The sequence below is a fragment of the Ictalurus furcatus genome, chromosome 21, assembly GCF_023375685.1.
Source record: "Ictalurus furcatus strain D&B chromosome 21, Billie_1.0, whole genome shotgun sequence".
NCBI classification, from domain to species: Eukaryota; Metazoa; Chordata; class Actinopteri; order Siluriformes; family Ictaluridae; genus Ictalurus; species Ictalurus furcatus.
The window spans coordinates 14,542,937-14,562,513 of NC_071275.1; the positions used below are offsets into that span (position 1 = coordinate 14,542,937).

Here is a 19,577-nt window from a genome sequence, read left to right on the forward strand (position 1 = left end):
GTAGAAGGACAGATATGTAGCATTTTACATTTTGGTTGTAAAGTAGCTGGAAAGCTTCATTAGCTGGCTCCAGTATCAGCTAATATAGTTATGTTTGGTAGAAAGAGGCAGAGTGACATTATATTCTTTGAACACTGCGTCACTTTAGTAATTGAACATGTAGTTGTTCCAAACTCGGTGGAAACAGTCACTTCCTGTGTAAACATGACACAGGTTTTCCTTTTTTAATACAGACTAATGAGGGAATGAATTGGTATTGCATTGATTCACATTTTAGCAGCAGTGTATGCATGAAAAATTGTATTTCTAATCATTTACGTCCTCAAGGGACAGTTGAAACATGAACTAAGCATATAACATATATATGCTTAACTATGCTTAACTATAACATCTTTCACTGGTCCCAGTTATGTCCCCCCTGGTCCCCCTCCTCCCAGCAGCACAATGATGCAGATTCGTGTAAAAAAAAAAAAAAAAAAAAAAAAAACGGCTGTTATCAGATATAACTTCACAGCTAGAACACTTTTCAGTTTTTGTGGTCGGAACGAAATTGTTGTATAATGTACAGTATATATGTTATGTGGTTGATTTAAAAAAAAAATAATTAATTAATTTTTTGTTGTTGCTGGTTTGTTGCAGTATGGATGGCGGGGAGCTTTTCAGTCGGATTCAGGACCGAGGGGACCAGGCATTCACTGAGAGAGGTACGGCATGTTTTCGTTTTTTAAATCCACCTCTACTAATAGTCCTGAAACACAGTTACTGATGTTTTTTCCTCTTAATTCATTACAGAGGCTTCAGATATCATGAAGAGTATTGGAGAAGCCATCCTGTTCCTGCACTCCATCAATATAGCACACAGAGACGTCAAGGTATGAACTTCAATCCCTCTAACCGGCAGTTCAGCCGAACAGTCTGCATGTTGGACATCAGTTTATATTCCTTTCCTTGGTTTTTCAGCCAGAAAACCTCTTGTATACATCAAAAAGACCCAACGCCGTCCTCAAGCTCACAGACTTTGGGTTTGCCAAAGAGACGACCACACTTAATTCGTTGACCACCCCATGTTACACTCCCTATTACGTCGGTAAGGTTCATAGTCTCCAAGATCTCACATTAAAGCAGTGTGTGTTTTCCATGCTTTTCATTCTACTTTGTGTGTGTTACTTGTATCCTCTCATTTTTAAATGTAACTGCTATGTTTTCATGTTGTAGCCCCTGAGGTGCTTGGTCCAGAAAAGTATGACAAGTCCTGTGATATGTGGTCTTTGGGTGTCATCATGTATATTCTGTAAGTGAATCTGCCCCATAGCCTGTCTTCCAAACATTTCCTTTGATTTCCAGTTGGATCTTGATTTGAAGACCCGTGAATGGACTAATCAGGAGCCACAGTATCCATTTTAATGTTTTTGCACCTTTTGAATTTCTCAGGCTCTGTGGCTACCCACCTTTCTATTCCAATCATGGACTGGCCATATCACCTGGGATGAAGAAGAGGATCCGCATGGGACAATACGAGTTTCCCAATCCCGAATGGTCCGAAGTCTCAGAAGAAGGTATTCTTTCTCATGTTATTTTTAAATGTCTGCTGTAAGGCATGCTGACTTATCTGTTTTGAATATTGTTACCCTTTTAAGTCATCACAGTAAATTTCTTGCAAATTGTGGGTTGTTTTTCTTTCAAGCCAAACATCTCATCAAGAGGTTGCTAAAGACAGAGCCCTCAATGAGGATAACCATATCAGAGTTTATGAACCATCCCTGGATCAATGTAAGGACATTTGTGTGCAAACTATTGCAAATCTGTGCTATGTAATGATTGGACTACATGAAGTAACTTGTGTGGATTTGTGCCTGTGGTCACGCAGCAGTCGATGGAAGTGCCACAGACCCCTTTGCACACCAGCCGTGTTCTGAAAGAAGAGAAAGATGTCTGGGAGGAAGTCAAGGTGAATTATTATTTTTTCTTTCCCCTTATACAGACAGTATAGAACAGTTGTGGTGCTTGACTGAGTGTCTCCACATATTAGCATCTTCATGGACTCTCTTCATGTATTAGTATCTTCATGGAGTGTCTTCAGAAGTATTTGAATTGGCCCTGATGTACCAAATTTCTTTGAGCTCAGTTGTGAGAAAAGGCTTATTATTTACATATCATAGAATTATTTGATTGTTTCCATTTTGTTTTTGAGAATGATCAGAACACTTAAGTACACAGTTTTACCCTGTTGTTTTTTCTTGTATATTTAATTTTGGCTCACTGCATTGCCGTTCACCACAGGAGGAAATGACTAGTGCCTTGGCCACCATGAGGGTGGACTATGAGCAGATCAAAATCAAGACCATTGAGGATTCCTCCAATCCACTGCTGATGAAGAGGAGAAAGAAAGCAAACATGGCTGCTGAAAATCAGACATCCAACAGCTGAGGACAGTGTTGGTCTCAAATGCATCCATATATGTGTAGGTTCAAAAAGGTTATAATAAGGAAGCAATAATTAATTTTGAAAAATGGCAACGTTTGAGGGAATGGAAATTAAAACACATTCTAATAGTCTCTTTTACGTATGATTTTTTTTTTTCCCTTTTCAGTTTTCTACAGAATTCTTTTTATTACTCGGTCTTTGTAACTATTTAACCACTCTGCGTCATGAAAAGGCATTTAGAAATTCAGGTTATGTATTCCCAAAAGAGCTGATGAGTTGCTCGATCATATTTTACGATTAGTGTTTTCTCACTTGGTATTTTGATGTATTGGTGGAGAGACTACAGAAGAGAAGGAATGTTTTGCTTTTTCTGTCCTCCCCCACCCCTCCGTCAAATCAAAGCCATTGGCACATTTATCACACGCACACTTGTCACTGATATTTAATTTCCTCTTAATTTGTTTTGGATGTGCAAACCAAGTTTCACTCCATTTTGATGGGTTCTTCAGTTTGCATGTGCATTTCTCAGGTGCCTGTGATACCGGCGGAACTCATGCCTTATGCAAGCTTTCTCACAAAGTGTGTCCACCCCCTACCCCCTCACCTCACTCCCCTTTCTCAGAAACACCCCTGCACTTGTATGCGTTTAAAAGGCTAATCTGAAAATAGGGTAAAGCTATCATCACTGACGTGCAGACAGAGCAAACTTGTTCTTGAAATGACTGTAGAATGTAGACGAACTCTCTTGTAGACGAACTCTCTTCCTGACTGTGAAGCTCTTGGAACACCTCTCTCACACTGCCTCTTGAGGTCCAGTCATTCAAAGGGTTCAGCTTTCTTCAGAGATTCACATTTCGTTTTTAGTAGCCTGTGTTGCTGAGGTTATTCTGCTGGTTTGACAGTGGGACGTCTTTTGGCTCCTAACTAAACAGACTCCGTTTACACAAGGAGAGCTCTCTCCTGCAAGTTTTAGAAGTCTTTTACCCAGTTCACGCTCATTTTTATACTTTAAGCGTTCTGCAGTTTGCCTCGTCAGTGCTATGCATATTACCCACCAGCCTTTTTTTTTTTTTTTTAATATATATGCTTTGGTCAGTGTTTGTTTAAAATGATCTAAAGTTATACTGTTAGTTTTACACTGTTTTTGGCCCTCATCAGTATAATGCACAACCCTTTTAGGAATCGATCAGCATGACAAGGGAATGTCTTGTTGTATATGGACACTGATGGATGAAAAGTTTTGTCCTTTCCAATGGTTATGCATTTGTTTTTGTTGTTTTTTTTTGTCCATGCTAAACCTCGTAAGAATGAACTTATGTGAAAACATTGTATAATAATCAGAGAGCCATATCCTCTGACTTCAGTCAGCAACTGTTGTACTGGGGTTTTTTTTCTTTATTTTATGTGCCCTTTTGTGGTTGAGATCAGGTTTAAACCACCCAATGCAGCATCTTGAGTACTATGGTGGTAGAAAGTGTCTTTATATGTATAGGAAATCATCCCAGCGAACTGCCATTGCTGTTTTCTATAGCTCTGATTGGCAGGATGGTGATTTATCCTTTTGGTTCATTTTTTTTTATCAAAATTTTATATCTAAAAATATGGATACAGGTTAATGTGTTGAAAGTATTGAGTAGAAGCAATGGACCGCTAACGAATTCAAAAGATCTGTGCCCTCATTTCCCCCTTTTTTATTTTTGCATAACCTTGCTATTCATTTATAAGTCATTCTCACTTTCTTTTTATTTCCTCAGCACAGGTTGTTGTTTTTTTTGGGGGGGGGGGGGGGTATAAATCTGACAAACATGATGTAGAGATTTATGAGTCCCAGGCTAACTTTTGCAGCGCAGAACCAAAAATGTATTTTCAGTGTTCAGCTGCTGTACAACCAGTCTTGGTCTGCTTCAACTTTGATTAAAACATGAAAACAAACCACTCCTTGTCATGTTTCATAGCTTGGAATGTATATTGCCCTTTATTTCCTTTATAGCAATATTTCTGTGTGCTTCACTATACACTGCTCTCTTTTCCATATGGCTACCTCCTCTGTGTGCCAAAATCAGCTCTGGTGTTTATTGCCAAAAAGCTTCATTTTGGTTTCATCTGACCATAGAACCCAATCCCATTTGGAGTTCCAGTAGAGTCTGGCAAACTGAAGACACTTGAGTTTGTTTTTGGATGAGAGTAGAGGCTTTTTTTCTTGAAACCCTTCCACACAACTTGTGGTGATGTAGGTCAGGGGTTCCCAAACTTTTTCAGGGCAAGGCCCCCCAAATGGCATTAACATTTGACTGAGGCCCACCTTTTGCAAGATGTCTTTAAAACACAAAAAATACAGACTTCTGAATATTTCCCCCTTTTTTTATTAATAATTACATCTTACATCTTTACATTAGGAATTGATTGTGTGTGGTTGTCTGAGAGTGAGAAATAGGAAACATATTAGTGGGAGGGATGTGCACACCAATTTGTTGAGGCCCCCTGGCGGCCCCCACTTTGAAAACCACTGATGTAGGTGACTTCGGATTGTAGTTTCAGAGACTTTCTGACCCCAAGACACAACTAACTTCTGCAATTCTCCAGCTGTGATCATTGGAGATTTTTTGGCCACGTGAACCATCCTCTTCACAGTGCGCTGAGACGATATAAACACACGTCCAATTCCAGGTTGATTCATAACATTTCCAGTTGACTGGAACTCCTTGATTATTGCCCTGATGGTGGAAATTGGCATTTTCAATGCTTGTGCTATTTTCTTATAGCCACCTCCCATTTTGTGAAGCTCAACAACCTTTTGCCGCTCATCACAGCTATATTCCTTGGTCTTACCCATTGTTGTGAATGACTACGGGAATTTGTTACCTCATATTTATACACCTGTGAAACAGGAAGTCATGGTTGAACAATTTCCTGTTCCTAGTCACCCAGATGTACTTAAATAAATTCACAATATCAATGGGAATATACTTCACATATACAGTTGCAATCAAAATTCTTCAACTCCCATTGCAAATTAGGTTTGTTGTCTAAATTTACAGACTGAACAAATCAAACAAAGGCTATTGAAATAGTTCAACACAGTGAATGCTTCAAGTGGTGTCCACAAATTCAACTGAAAATGCAACTTATAATGATTTCTCCAGTTTCAAAATTATTCAACCCCTTCATGGCAAGCATCTTTAGTACTTAGTAGAGCACCTTTTGCTGTTATGATCTGCTGCAAACGAGATGCATAGACAGACACCAGCTTCTGGCAGCGTTCCTGAGGAATCTTAGCCCTTTCCTCATGAGCAACGGCCTCCAGTTCAGTAATATTCTTGGGTTTGTGTGCAGCAACCGCCACCTTCAAATCCCACCAGAGATCTTTTGTGGGGTTCAAGTCAGGTGACTGTGATGGCCCTGTAGAATCTTCCAGGACTTCTTCTGCAACTAAGCCTTGGTGGAAGTTGAGGTATGCTTTGGATCATTGACCTGTTGGAAGGTCAATGACGCCCAAGCTTCAGCTTCCTCACAGCCGGCATGACGTTTTCTCTTAGGATTTCCTGATACTTCAATGAATCCATCTTGCCTTCCACACGCTGCAGGTTTCCAGTGCCAAAGGATACAAAGCAGCCCCAGAGCATCACCGAACCACCACCACGCTTGACTGTGGGCAGAGTGTTCTTTCTTCATTCTTCTTCCTCCAGACATACTGCTGATCCATCATGCTGAAAAGTTCCAGTTTTTTCATCGCTCCACAAAATATTTGTGGATTTATTTTTTACATGATTTTGAGCCGACTTTTCTTCTGCTTTTAGTTCAGTAGTGGTGTACGGCTTGGAGTTCCGGCATGGAAACTTTCTGCGTTTAGTACGTGCCTTACTATGCTCACTGAAACCTCAGTGCCTTTTGCCATCAAGTCTTGCTGCAGGTCACTTGAGGGTTTTTTAAAATCTGCCTTTTCAGAACTCTGGTTGCAGCTATTGACAGCTTCCTTTTTCTTCCCTGTCCAGGTTATTTAATATATTTTCTACCCTTAGCCAGTTCAGGTATTTCATGTGTTCCAGCTCAAGCACACCTGGTGCAACTAATGAAGCCCTTGATGAGTTTCATCAGGTGTGCTTAAGACAAAACCTCTTTTGCATATTTGTGCTGTTGCGAGGGATTCTTTTCAGGGGGTTGAATAATTCTGAAACTGGCGAAGTCATTATAAGTTGCATTTTCAGTTGAATTTGGGGAAACCAGTTGGAGCATTCGTTGTGTTGAACTATTTCAATTTCTTTTGTTTGATTTGTTCATTGCAAACAGCTGAAAGTCTTTACATTTTGACAGTAAACCTGATTTGCACTGGGGGTTGAATAATTTTGATTGCAACTGTATTTTTCTCATAGGACTTCAGTAATTGTTGCACATCTATATTTAACAAATAGGGTTTTATATATATATATATATATATATATATATATATAATATAACGTGCTTGCAATTGTTTGATATCCATGAGAGCAGAATATTGTGATTTTTTAAAAATCACAAGGTTATACAAAGGAAAAGGTTAAACAAAGAATTTTTCACAGCCTTCTTTGCTCATATTTAACAAGGGTACCATTATTAGTGGAGGACACTATATAGATAGATCGGTAGGTAGCTCTTTACCCAATGTCAGTGGTTGTCGGGCAATGACGAGGGTAACCTTAAGGTAGATTGGTTACATGTAAACTGAGGTGAGGTTTTATGGGTTTGGCATTTTTGCAACTCATCCTGAAATATTGGCAGTGTGTCAACGTGCATCATGGTTTTGTACCGCATTTGAAAGCAACTCTATTTGAATGTTCTGAAATACACCCTTCTTGTAATACTGACCGTTCCCAAAAAAGTAGACAAAGTGGAACACTAATTTGAGAGATTTCTTTATAACAGAGGATATAGAAATTCCTTTACACAGTTTACACACACACACACTGTGGAAGCTCATATTTCACCAGATGTGATGCATTTCCACTGTATACAATCATCTAAAGCTAATACAGTAACATTTTTATATGCTGTTTAGCAGTTAGAGCATTATAAATTTTAATTGATGCCAAAGTGTGCTCTGCTATCGTAGGACTACAGGCTGATTGTGAGCATACACTATTGAACATGGCATGATTATTGTATTGTGTATCTGTATTACCTGGAAATATAACTCGAGATAGAAATTCGGTTTGGCATGCTCGTTGCACTCGTCTGCGTCCAATGCCACGTTGATTAACATAGGAAGCATATTTTAAGCAGAGCCACACTTCTGTTTGCATCTGTTGTAAAACGAGTTTAAGCCTATGAGCGCGTTAGCTTATAAGGACTAGCTTGAATTGTGAGCAGTTGTATTGAAGATTGTGTCTTATGTTTCACTGAACCTTCCTTATGCAGTCATGTCTGTAGATGTAAAAATAAATAAATAAATAAAATTATGACATCATCTGTACTAAAGAAACAACGACTTCCGCCATGTTACTCAACCAAGGCAGCTCTTTCCTGTGAGGAGTTCATCACCATCTTTAGATCTGGTCACACATCTGCACTTTAGCTGATCATTTTTTTTTCTTTTTATCTTGTGTCTTATAAAAATGCATCAGAACTTACTGAGTGGTTTTGTTTCAGGGATTCCCATACTATCCCCTTTGCTATTTAAAGTGTTTGTGATGGTAAGTGCATTAATTCCAGTGACTTTACTGTACATGCTGATTAAGTGTTAACAGGCTGCCCAAAATTTCCACTGCCTGAACTTGCTTGCATCAAATAAATGGTGTCTATGAAAACTTAGTGTGTACTTGGTCATGCAAATGTAAAAGTTCTGGATTTTTTATTTTTGCCATGTCATTCTAAAATGAGGAAATGAAATGACTGTTCTAGTAATACAGGCCTGTAGTGTTTTTATATTAGTTGAATTAGCGAATAGATAATAGATTTGATGTATAACGGAACATTTTATGTGTAATAATCAGTAGTACTGCTGATGGCCAATGTTTAAACGAGGTCGCTGAGTGTTTGCGTTGTCATCTTTCGTTTTGATGGCTTGACTGGAAACAACAACCTCTGCAACTGGTTTCTTTCCATAACAGGACAAAAGTACTTTCATTGTTGGTAAACATAGCCAGGTACTCTACGTCAGTACCAACCAGTGGCTTTCAAAGGAAGTGAGGATAGAGAACCTGTGAAATGGAAACTTGCACCTACATTACTATCACTAATCTGACCTACACACACACCTCTAGCACTGTGTGTGTGTGTGTGTGTGTGTCTTGCAATTGTCTGATTGCCTGGTATTTGCTCTGTGAAATAAAGCCAAGTGTATATATTTCTGTACTCATTTCTTTTGCATCCTGTGCTGATGCAACAGTTAATCCAGTGCAATATGAACATTCAGGGCATGCTTAATATTTCTTGACACCACAGTGTTGTTTAATGCTCGATTCTGATTGCTCAGTAGGTGTTGATTATTTCTGCCTGCAATGTTTATATTCATGCGTTATTAATACATTATTGTTTCTATAGTAACAGCTTACACTGGGACTTGTAAGGCAGACACTCCACACGGGGGGTAAGAAACAAACAAACAAACTTTGATATGGTGAAGATGGTTAGATGTTTTTGGAAAAAGGCTCCAGTGTCAGTACTTTTTAAGGAGAGACCGATAAACATTTGTTTGTAGCTGTTTATAAGGGATAACAGAAACCCGGTTGTTTCCTGGACATTGCACAACATTGAACATAACTATAAAGGAATAAAAGTGTCTTTTTTGCAAAAAATTTTTTTAAATAAAAATCAATAATAATAAAATAGTTGGCCAATTTCAGTGGTATACGAATAACTAAACCCATGCTATTATTGGAACATAAACATTGTTTGGGTGTTAATGCATCTCCCGTTGTGTTTTATTCCTAACTTATTGTAAATAGTGCTTCCTTATTCAATATTCAGTATCCATATACTCAGAAAAGACTACCATCTGAGATTCTAAGAACTTTGTGTGCAGTTTTTGTTTGACGACTTATCATTTTCCATAAAAGTGCTGTTTTTCGGTTTCAGTGTGAATTGCAAACACGTTGTAATAGAAACTAATTGGCCCAGAGTAACACCCACACAAGGATAAAGCGATTCGCTGTTTCTGTCTGTGTTGTCTTCAGACACTGATGAATGAAAGACCAGAGAATATCCTACTGTGCATGAAAAGAATGAGCTGAAGTCTTTACCATGTGGCCATCAATGCTGCTGTGTGTAGCCAAAAATGGGTGGATTTAGATGCAAGGTACAATAAAGGGGTCAGTAACACCTTTGGCTGCAATTGCAGCTGAAAGATGTCTCCTATCAGCTTAGCACATCTGGTTCCTGATGCTTTTGCACATTTTTCTAAGCAAAATTGCTCAAGCTCGGTGAGATTCCATGGAGACCATTAATAAACAGCAATTTTCAGGTCTTTTCTTTTTCAAATTGGATTTAGGTCTTCACCACTCCAGCGAAACTTTGGCAGTAAGATTAGTGTCATTGTCCTGTTGGAAGATGCATGCTTTTCCGACTGGAACAGTTTTGCTTCTAGGATTGCCCTGTATTGGGTTCTGTCTATCTTGCCCTTGACCCTGACCAGGTACTCGGTCCCTCTTGATTAAAATGTATCCCTACAACATGATGCTACCACCATCATGCCTCACTGTGGGAAAAGTGTTCTCAGGATGAAGAGTAGTGCTGGGTTTCCATGAAACATGTTCTTTGTGTCGAGACCAGAAGTTACAATAATGATTGAGCCTCCAAATGGGATTTCATATGGCTCCCCGATCCTTCCCCCACCATTATCACTTTCTTCTCACCACGCTTTCATAAAGCTCATCTTTGTGTAGTATTTGGGCTATGGTTGTTATCTTATTCTGGGCTGTGGCGTTCTCTAGCTCCTTCAGAGTTACCCTTGACCTCTTGCTTGTTTCATTGACCAGTTCACTCACTGACTTTTGGTGTACAACCTCCTCTTAGCATCTTCTCTAGAACTTTGTCCTGGACTTGTTTTGATCGCTGCTTTTTTCTCATGATGCTGTTTGTTTACAAATGTTCTAAAACAAACTCCAAGCTTTCCACTGACAAATGCATTTATATTGAGATCATGTGACACTTTTACTAGCAATCATACATTTTACTTTTTAAAAAAAAAATTTTATTTGTTAGAATTTTTTTTTTTATATAACTATTGAGCTACCCCACCTCCCTCCCCAATATATCATACTGTTTTGTATACTGTAGATTCATGACATACAAAACCAATTAAGTCCATTTCAGGTCTAAGCTGCAAGACTATGAAATGTGGAAAGGTTGAAGTTGTATAAATACCACTGTACATCTGCCATGTCTTGTATGTGTGCCATAGAGGAAACTAGCAGTGTGCTGACGCAAACCCTGGCAGTGCTTTTGCTTCCGTCCTCTAAGGGCTTGAGAAGAAGCATCCACCACAGTTCTACTTAAGACCCACACACAAACGTATGATGACTCTTAGACTGTCCAAAGATTTGTGTAGCCTAAATGAGTGCACACAACTGTTTCACTGTTACTGTGGCTTAGTTTGTGCAAAAAAAACACTGTTTTGTGCTGAGAGCTTTCGATTTCCACTGCTACAGCACATCATTATTGAACTGCTCTGAGCTTTACTCAGCACGGTCATAACCGAAACCTCTATTTCGGTCTTGCTGACACAACCGCGAGTTGCATGGCAGTTCATGTTTTGCTTTCTGATACCGTGTGCGAAGTGAAGCATGCTGTGTGAATTTACTGTAAAGAGGTGACAATGTCGTTGCTGGAAATCGGCCTATTTAGGTCACTCCTGAGGCTCATTCTTCACATACTCCAGTTTTAACACACACAGCTATCATACACCCAGATCCATGATAAAGATGTATGTTTTTTTTTATCTTCTACACCATTTGCTTTTTGGTTTGTTATATGACTAACTAGTTTAGTGGACTTTTTTTTTTTTAATCCCAGACTTAAGAAATTACTTTAGTCTAACTGAAGTACAACCTAAAACATAGTTAACAATAAGACAATATAGACTTTGTCTGTATTTATTTTTTATACTTTAATTATTATTATTTGAAATATGAACCAACAAACAATAGTTCAGTTAACCTGGAGTACCAGCATTTAATACAACATACAAAAGAATAAATTAAAAGCGCAGAAGTAGCAATTACATTGTTAATAAATATAAACATTTGTCAACATTTTTAAAGAGTTATTACACTTCATTGCAAAAAGCAACATTATAGAAAAGCTATTGTCAATATGACTTAAACAATATGGTCTTACTTCTTCTAGGAAGATAAACACATCGGGAACTTTTCTAAGGCTGTGCAAAAAACAGCCAAGTACAAAAAAAAAAATAATAATAATAATTTCAAATAATTTAGTGTGGTAGCACAGCAGAAACATTTTTTTTTAAAAAGTAGTAACAAATAAATATTTGTGCATGCAGATATTTATATATCCAGTGTAAATATTATGCTCCAGTATTGTTTCCACACTATTCAAATAGGTGTCCCGTTGGCTTATCAAGTGTGTCCTTATCCCATTCATTCAGCGTTTACGTTTCTGAGATGCTACATAATCTTCAATGTAGTTGAACAACATGTCCAGCTCTCCCATGGCTTTGTACAGGCCTTTTCCTCCCATCTAAACACAAAGCACACATTAAGCAATCCCCTCCTTTTGACATGCATATCTATGATGATCATGGACATTTCATGCATGATGATGTATCACTTAGTTTGAACTCTTACCTGATGGTAGGAGTTCTTGACGCTGGAGATTTCAAAAGGTTTCCGGCATGTGAAGTAACTCCTCTGTAACACAAGAATTTCTGTGTTAACTGGAAGTTATGAGCATTTTATTCATTCACATCTAAGAAACAGCCTTTGATATTGTACCAAAGTCAAAACAGTCGTTTAGTATAGGCTTCTAATAGCTTAATTATGAATCATTTAGTAACTAACAGCCTTTGGCACTCCACCAAGAGTCACAGGAATCACAGAATTTAGTACTTTAATATGCTGATAGTTAACTGTGAATTTTTGATAGGTTAATTATTAGTTATGAACATTTAATAGATTAATTAAGAATTCTGATAGATTAATTATGAATTGTAGGGTAAATTGACATTACATAAGTAGCTACTATATGAGTGTGGAAGCTTAATTATAAATTGTGCTAGGTCCATTATAAATGATTCTTAATAGCTTCATTGTAAATTTTGATAGATTAAATATGAACTCTAGGGTAAGTTATAATAATAATAATAATAATAATAATAATAATAATAATAATAATAATAAAAGTACTATATGAATTTGATCATTAACTTAATAGCTTAATTATTCGTTTCTATGGTAAACATCATTTTAACATTATATTACAGTCACTGACGTGCTGTATTTGATAGCTTAATAATGAATAACTAGCCAAGTGAAAGTCGTTACAGCGCATGCGCATTCCCAATACGATTAAAAAAACAAACAAAAAAAATCACTCTGTTCTTAGTCACGTGTATGAGGATTTTCTCTACATGCTGGATATGACTTCTACACCGAATGTGTTAGTATACAAGTCAGTTAGAGAGTCTTTCACAATCCTTTAGGCTGCTAAACAGTTACTCATCACCCTACACTATTTCCACACAGTCATTAGTGCGGCTGTCGAGGAACCGTTCTAATGACCAACTGCCCCATATCTTACCCAGTGATTCACTGGCATGGTGTTTTTACAGGGGGAATAAACGTATTTGTGCAACCTATAGCTGGCTACATCGGAAGACGTGTTCAAATGAACGCAATTTGTTTTATTTTGCGCGCGCGCTCACAGCTGCGTCTGTGCCTGCGCATGACTCATTTGAGTCACTTAACGCAACAACAACAACAAAAAAAAAGGTAAACAAATGAAACAAACAGTAGAGCTACTTACACATTTGACCAGCTCCCTCTTGAGCTCTTGAAATAAGCTTCCGATTGTGTCGATGGGCGTTTTGAAATTCTTTCTGTTCATGTGCCCGCTGATGGCATTGGGCAACACTGTCTCCAAGTAGAAATGCAGAATGTCGTTCATGACACTGCATCCATAAGGGGTCTGCAAGTGAAACAAAACTTATTAGTTAGGTTCTGTTTTCAGCTGTGTGTGTGCGTGCGTGTGTGTGTTTCCAGATGTTGAGGGTGAAAAAGCTTAACGACTTCAAGTAGCACGTTTGGCTGCACTTGTGCGCGCCCGAGTTTCGATATGATGCTTGTAGTATTTTTACGCATTGGATAAAATCACTTTATTAATCAACCTTGGTAATATTATAACACTGGTAGTATTTAGGGAGTAGAGCCAATGGATAGATGTCTGATACTCACTTTGAAGTGGTCAAGAACTGTCCTATTGAATAGTGAGGTGTCCAGCTGATCCATGGATTCCTAAACAGACAGTAGAAAGAAACTTTTCAGATCTTCATTCAAACATGACTGTAATAATCTGGAGTCACCTGAGTGAAATCCTCTTAAGAAATCCTCACTAAGCTCTCAATGACTGACACTAATGGACACTATCTAAGATAAGGTTCTTACTCCCCCAGCCCCCTCCCCCCCCCCCCCCCCCCAACTCATCCTATATTTCAGTATTATTGTAAAAATCATTTCGCCAATCTGAAGGACTTTACTCTATTTTTTGTCACTAGGTGAAACCTGTTGAGGAAAGCAACTGAAAGCTACTCACATAGTAGTCTCGGATCACGGCGTATGAAGAACGAAGTGCTTTCAATCTGACTGGAAATCCCTCAACGAAGGAGCAGCAGCTGTCTTTGCAGATGATCTTTGTGCACTGAGCGGCCCCAAGCAGCAGAGCAGTCAGCAAAGAAAGCAGGAGGAACCTAAGCAGGAGCATTCTCGAAGATCTCGTCACACCGGTGTTAACCCTTTCGTAAGCCTGCAGCTGAATCCTCAGGGGGAGGAGAAGTGCAGAAAAGCTCAGAGGTGCCTTTTTTATAGCCCAAAAATTCCTTCCCATTTGGAGGTGTGAGCATTTACTGGAAAATTGATTACTTATCTTTTTTTTTTCTTCTTTTTTAGCTCATGTCATCATTCATTGATGAGGCATATTTTACATTTTTTGTATTGCATCATTGGAAATATTTTCATGAATGAATTGCAAACTCATCTTGTTCTTTATAAACCTACAGAGAGTTTTCTAGATGTATGCCATTTTAATTTATATTTAGATATTCCTTTATTTTCTAGATGCTACTTTCATTTATTATTTTTTAAAAAGGCTGTCCTGCTTAATTACTGGTGTTACATTAGATTTATTAATCCTAATGGCAGAATGGACAACTATTCATAGTATGTAGCAGGTTATTCATTTTTACAATGAATAATTAATTTTATAAATGAACAGTCTTGTTCATTCCGGTGATCACCCTTTGCGACAGGTGTAGATAATGAGGAGGTATTTAAACCCGAGTCACAATAGGGCATTTATGTTTGAATAATTCCTCGATTATGAATACCACCATTAAATGAGCGATCTCATGTTTTATAATTAACCACACCTTTATGCATTGAAAAGCATCAGGTTATCTAATACACCACTTGGCTTGGATTTGGATAGACACTAGGGTGTATTTAGTTAACAGTCTTATATTCCAGTTATGTAGCTTATATGGTGTATGGGATGATAGCTAAGCAAATTCATAAAGAGTTCTATTATTAGATTCTGAATTATTATTAGACTTGGTGCCATTTTTCATTGGTGTGCCTTTTATACATCTGTTTATTTCCGACATCTGCCCTATATGATTGATTCTCTTAAATGCAGACAGTTTACAGAAAAGAGGTTTAGGGTGGAGTTCATCTAGGTAAACAGAATGAGTGTGAATGACTTGCAGTTCCATGATCTTAGTGATAAATCAGCCGCTGTTCAGGTTAACCCCTAAATCTAGCATCTGAGATGTAATGTGGTGAACCCAGCCCATGATGTAAACACCTCTTCCCGCTGTCTCAAATGTGCTGAGGTGAGCAATCGTCTTTACAACGAAGGCTTTGGTTTTGATTACTGTAATCCACTACTGAGTGTAAGACAGCTCACGTGTGTGTATGAGAACTCAGACTTCCTGATGCTTTTCAATTTTGGACTCTTCAGTTTATCTCCCTTAAAGATTCTATGTATTACCCTACAACTGGTTATAAATAGAAGGTTTAGAACCATTAACCACCCAAAGAACCTTTGAGGAACCATTTTCCAAAGTTGTTGAGTTGAGTGTCCATCGTTTTGATGTTTTAAAATCATCACGTTTAAAAAGATCACTTTTATCATTTGTTATAGGCCTTTGTCATCTTTTCTCTCTCTCTCTCTCTCTCTGTCTCTCTCTCTCTCTTATATTGGTGTGCCACTTGGTGGGGCAAAAGTGCCCATGATGCATGTTCCTGCATCTTTGAAAGCCAAGCCATGGGAACATCTGGGATTTGAATCCAGGTCCTAGCACTAATTAATAGCTGTGTAGTGAATCTGGAGTCTTAAATGGATGGCATTTTCTTTCAGCACCTACATGATGCTTGGATAACATCTTTATCATGACCAAAACTGAGATAATGGGATAACATCTTCCTTCCTTCCTTCATTCATTCATTCATTCATTCACTCACCTTCAGTAACCATTTTATGCTGGTCAGGGTTGTGTTGGATCCAGAGTGAAGAATACACCCTAGTGGCATGCCAGTGCACACACTCATTCACAGAGGTGGGAGGCGGGGGAAGGGAGAGGAGGGGGGGGGCAACCTGGAGGGAACCCACATGCACAAAATTTACAGACAGACAGTAACCCAAGGTGAGGATCCAAACAGGGACTCTGGAGCTGCGCCATGATTTATATAATAAGGCAATTTTAAAAATACACATTTTGCTCTGTCATAAGCTGTTCATGCCACATGCACCTTTGTCAGTCTGTTAAGTAGTGGATTTTAGAGGATTTGGAATAGGTAGTTTATCAGTAATTCTTTCCATCACTGATAAAATTCAACCTCAGATATTTTGTTTTGATCAGGTTGTGTTTCTCAAGTGTCAACACCACAAAGATTTCAAACACTTTACAAGAATCTAATTATTCATAATATTACCTGCAGTAATAACTTATGAGTCAGACTCTTTGCACTCCTGATCAAATCTGAGACTTGAAAGAATGCTGCAAGGTGGTTGCGATATGAAAATGAACTTGCTTGGTGCTAAAGGTGGTATTAGGGGTAGCAGGATGGTGACAGATACTCATTTTTAACGCGTACGCATTAATCACAGAATAATTTTGACGAACTTTGTGGTTTTATACTTCTTTTTTAGTGTGTGTCATGGGAATGTGTATTAATAGGGTATGAACCAGATTTATTAGCACCGACACTGATAAGGATCTTAAACAATGTCAGAGCATGATGAATATCTATGAACTGCATCAGCAAATGTATGCGTCAACTGGCGTCATCTTTCTTTGTCTTTTTTTTTTTTTTTGCGTAGCAAATGAAAATGCGTGTGCTCGCATTTTCACCGAGCAAATCTTTGTTTTACATAGAATTGTACTAAATTGACCATGGAAATCCATTTTTACCTAAAGATGTTAGTTGAAGGTGGATATAGTGTCCCCTGTACCCTAAGAAATTTGATTTGTGATGTCACTGATTTTGCGCACGGTGGCTTAGTGGTTAGCACGTTTGCCTCACACCTCCAGGGTCCGGGGTTCGATTCCCACCGGGGCCATGTGTGTGTGGAGTTTGCATGTTCTCCCCGTGCTGTGGGGGTTTCCTCCGGGTACTCCGGTTTCCTCCCCCAGTCCAAAGACATGCATGGTAGGCTGATTGGCATGTCCAAAGTGTCCGTAGTGTATGAATGGGTGTGTGAGTGTGTATGTGATTGTGCCCTGTGATGGACTGGCACCCTATCCAGGGTGTACCCCGCCTTGTGCCCAATGCTCCCTGGGATTGGCTCCAGGTTCCCCGTGACCCTGAAGAAGGAATAAGCGGTAGAAGATGGATGGATGGATGTCACTGATTTTCCTTTACATCAGAAATTAAGATCACAAAGTGTGCAGTCAGTACCAGGTGTCCTAAAGTCTCCATATATAGGGGAAATTAACACTGTTTTGTTTTGTTTTTTTGTTTGTTTGTTTTTTTTTAGCAAAATGTCTTACTAAATTTTTCTTACTTGTATTATATAATATATAAATATATATATTTTCCAGATAGCCTTTAAGAATGCCTTTGACAAAAGAAGGACGTATTGAAATCATTCTCGTGGCTGGATCAGGAAGCTGTCACTAGGTTGCGATGGACATGCGATTCCATGCATAACATCAGATGTGTTAATGCAAGTTCATGATGAGTGGGAGTGATGACTCTGTGTGTGTTTACAAAGAAATGGCAATCAACTAGAGGATATTTTGTAAATAAAGTTACATTTTACTAAAAAGTGTTCATTTCCCTTGTGTGGAGGGAGACTTTTGGGACACCCTATAATGACAAAATAATGGTGGCCTATTTTGTGGGGATTTTTCGGTTTGTTTGTTTGTTTGTTTTTTAAATGCCAAATGTCCTTTGAGGCATCCATGAATGCGATTAAAGTGGTTTTTGCCGGTCTGTATCAATATGTTTCTGGCTTCGGGAAATGACTGTCACTTTCTCTCCAAGGTCACTTATAATGCAAATAATTATTCATGTAAATATTTGTTCATGGTGTGTAGCAGGTTTGATTAAATAATATGGGTTTTTTAATGTAATATGTAAAGAATGAGATGGCAGCCAATAGCTTCTCAGAAGCCAACTGAATTACAGAGAATTTCAATGTAAGCATAAAACTAATTATTTGAATAAGTTTACAAGCTTACAGTAACCCATCTAATTATCTCTGATTTATTTATCTGTAATCACTCTCAGCTTGTCTCTCGAATTGCTCTTTACACTTTCATTTATTCTTGCCCACCACAGGTTTTGCATAAATCGATTATTACTGGCTCAGGTCCTTGAGTGAAGTCCCAAATTTCCAGTTGAGGGGAGCCTAGTTTCTGTTAAGCAACAGTAAGTTTCGTCTGACATGACCAATTTAGATCAGATGTGCCCAACTTGTTTGTTTCAGCTGCTGATTAACTCAGTATCCCATGTTTAGCTTTGTAATGTTGGAAAATCATGCCCTTTTGTGTCAGCCTTTCTCAGATATTTTAGAATCACCAACCTGTGGTTGCCAAAATTGTCTGTTGAACATGTTGTAATACACCAGTTCAGGTTATTTTGAAGACTTTCATAAGTTCAGCCTTGAATCAGGTGCATCATCATCAGAAATTTAAAAAAGCGTCCGTTAAGCTGTGATGGGAAAGTGTGAAAAGTTAAACTCACGTAAAGACTGCTAGGCAAAGGCCGTTTCTTGCACAGTAGTGAACATAAGGTATTGAGAATATTACAGCACAGCAAGTTAATGATTCATCGTAAAGAGAAATAATGTAAAAGAGGTCCTTATTTAGTATAATAGCTTCTACATTACAGGTTACATGGTATGAAAAAATAACAAATATATTTCTTGATATGACTTACTTCTGCCAACCATCATTCATTCATTCATTCATTCATTCATCTTCAGCAACCGCTTTATCTTGACAAGGGGCACGGTGTATCTTGAGCCTACCCTGGGAACACTGGGGGGGAGCAGAGAATGTACCCTGGAAGAGATATCAGTCCATCACATGACAACACGCACTCACTTCTTCACACTTATTTGTCAACTATTAGTCATGACGCTCTTCCTATTTACCAGACTCTGACTAATCAATTCTAAATAGCAAAGTCTTTATTTTATTAGCTAACTTTAATTTACCTGACAATTGCTATTGAGTTGCTGAACATTAATTGATGGCCACTTAAGTAAAAGCATTTGCCAGTGACCAGAAGGTTAGAATTCCAAGAGCACTAGTTTTTCTTGAGCTGTTGGCCATTTTGGATTAACTGTAGAATGAGTGAATGAAATTACAGATGCCATGATACAAAGAGGAACTCCCAGGTATTTCTGTAGGTCTCAGATTATGAAGTATTAATTGCTTCAGCTAAGGCCTTTAAAGGAAATAATCTTTTTTAAACAGTAACAGATACCACATCGCTCTC

General features: G+C 38.3%; 2 protein-coding genes across 3 annotated transcripts in view; one reads left to right on the plus strand and one right to left on the minus strand.

Annotated features, from left to right (window-relative positions):
• mapkapk2a (MAPK activated protein kinase 2a) overlaps nucleotides 1–14,223 on the plus strand; it is a 55,687-nt gene extending 41,464 nt beyond the window's left edge. The window contains exons 3-11 of one of the 2 annotated variants that reach the window (XM_053652542.1): nucleotides 640–704; nucleotides 793–872; nucleotides 961–1,087; nucleotides 1,216–1,291; nucleotides 1,432–1,556; nucleotides 1,685–1,770; nucleotides 1,868–1,948; nucleotides 2,281–2,461; nucleotides 14,129–14,223. In XM_053652542.1, coding sequence (XP_053508517.1) covers nucleotides 640–704; nucleotides 793–872; nucleotides 961–1,087; nucleotides 1,216–1,291; nucleotides 1,432–1,556; nucleotides 1,685–1,770; nucleotides 1,868–1,948; nucleotides 2,281–2,427 — 787 coding nt within the window. In that variant the 3' untranslated portion in view covers nucleotides 2,428–2,461; nucleotides 14,129–14,223. Of the gene's footprint in view, nucleotides 1–639; nucleotides 705–792; nucleotides 873–960; nucleotides 1,088–1,215; nucleotides 1,292–1,431; nucleotides 1,557–1,684; nucleotides 1,771–1,867; nucleotides 1,949–2,280; nucleotides 5,474–14,128 lie in introns of those variants that run through there. The other variant, XM_053652541.1, reaches the window with a different exon arrangement.
• il10 (interleukin 10) lies at nucleotides 11,511–14,457 on the minus strand. The gene is made up of 5 exons (XM_053652543.1): nucleotides 14,167–14,457; nucleotides 13,809–13,868; nucleotides 13,381–13,542; nucleotides 12,204–12,266; nucleotides 11,511–12,096 (listed from the first exon to the last, which is right to left on the minus strand). Exons 1-5 carry the CDS (start codon nucleotides 14,455–14,457, stop codon nucleotides 12,001–12,003), a joined length of 672 nt encoding a protein of 223 aa, XP_053508518.1. The 3' UTR covers nucleotides 11,511–12,000.
• Nucleotides 14,458–19,577: the final 5,120 nt, after the last annotated feature.

What these genes read in the sequence shown, in the direction of transcription:
- il10 (XM_053652543.1), bottom strand. Translation starts at nt 14,457, where the DNA reads ATGGGAAGGAATTTTTGGGCTATAAAAAAGGCACCTCTGAGCTTTTCT. An exon ending in CCGTGATCCGAGACTACTAT is followed by an intron (nt 13,869 to 14,166) that starts GTGAGTAGCTTT and finishes CTGTCTGTTTAG; the next exon opens with GAATCCATGGATCAGCTGGA. An exon ending in CAGTTCTTGACCACTTCAAA is followed by an intron (nt 13,543 to 13,808) that starts GTGAGTATCAGA and finishes TTTCACTTGCAG; the next exon opens with ACCCCTTATGGATGCAGTGT.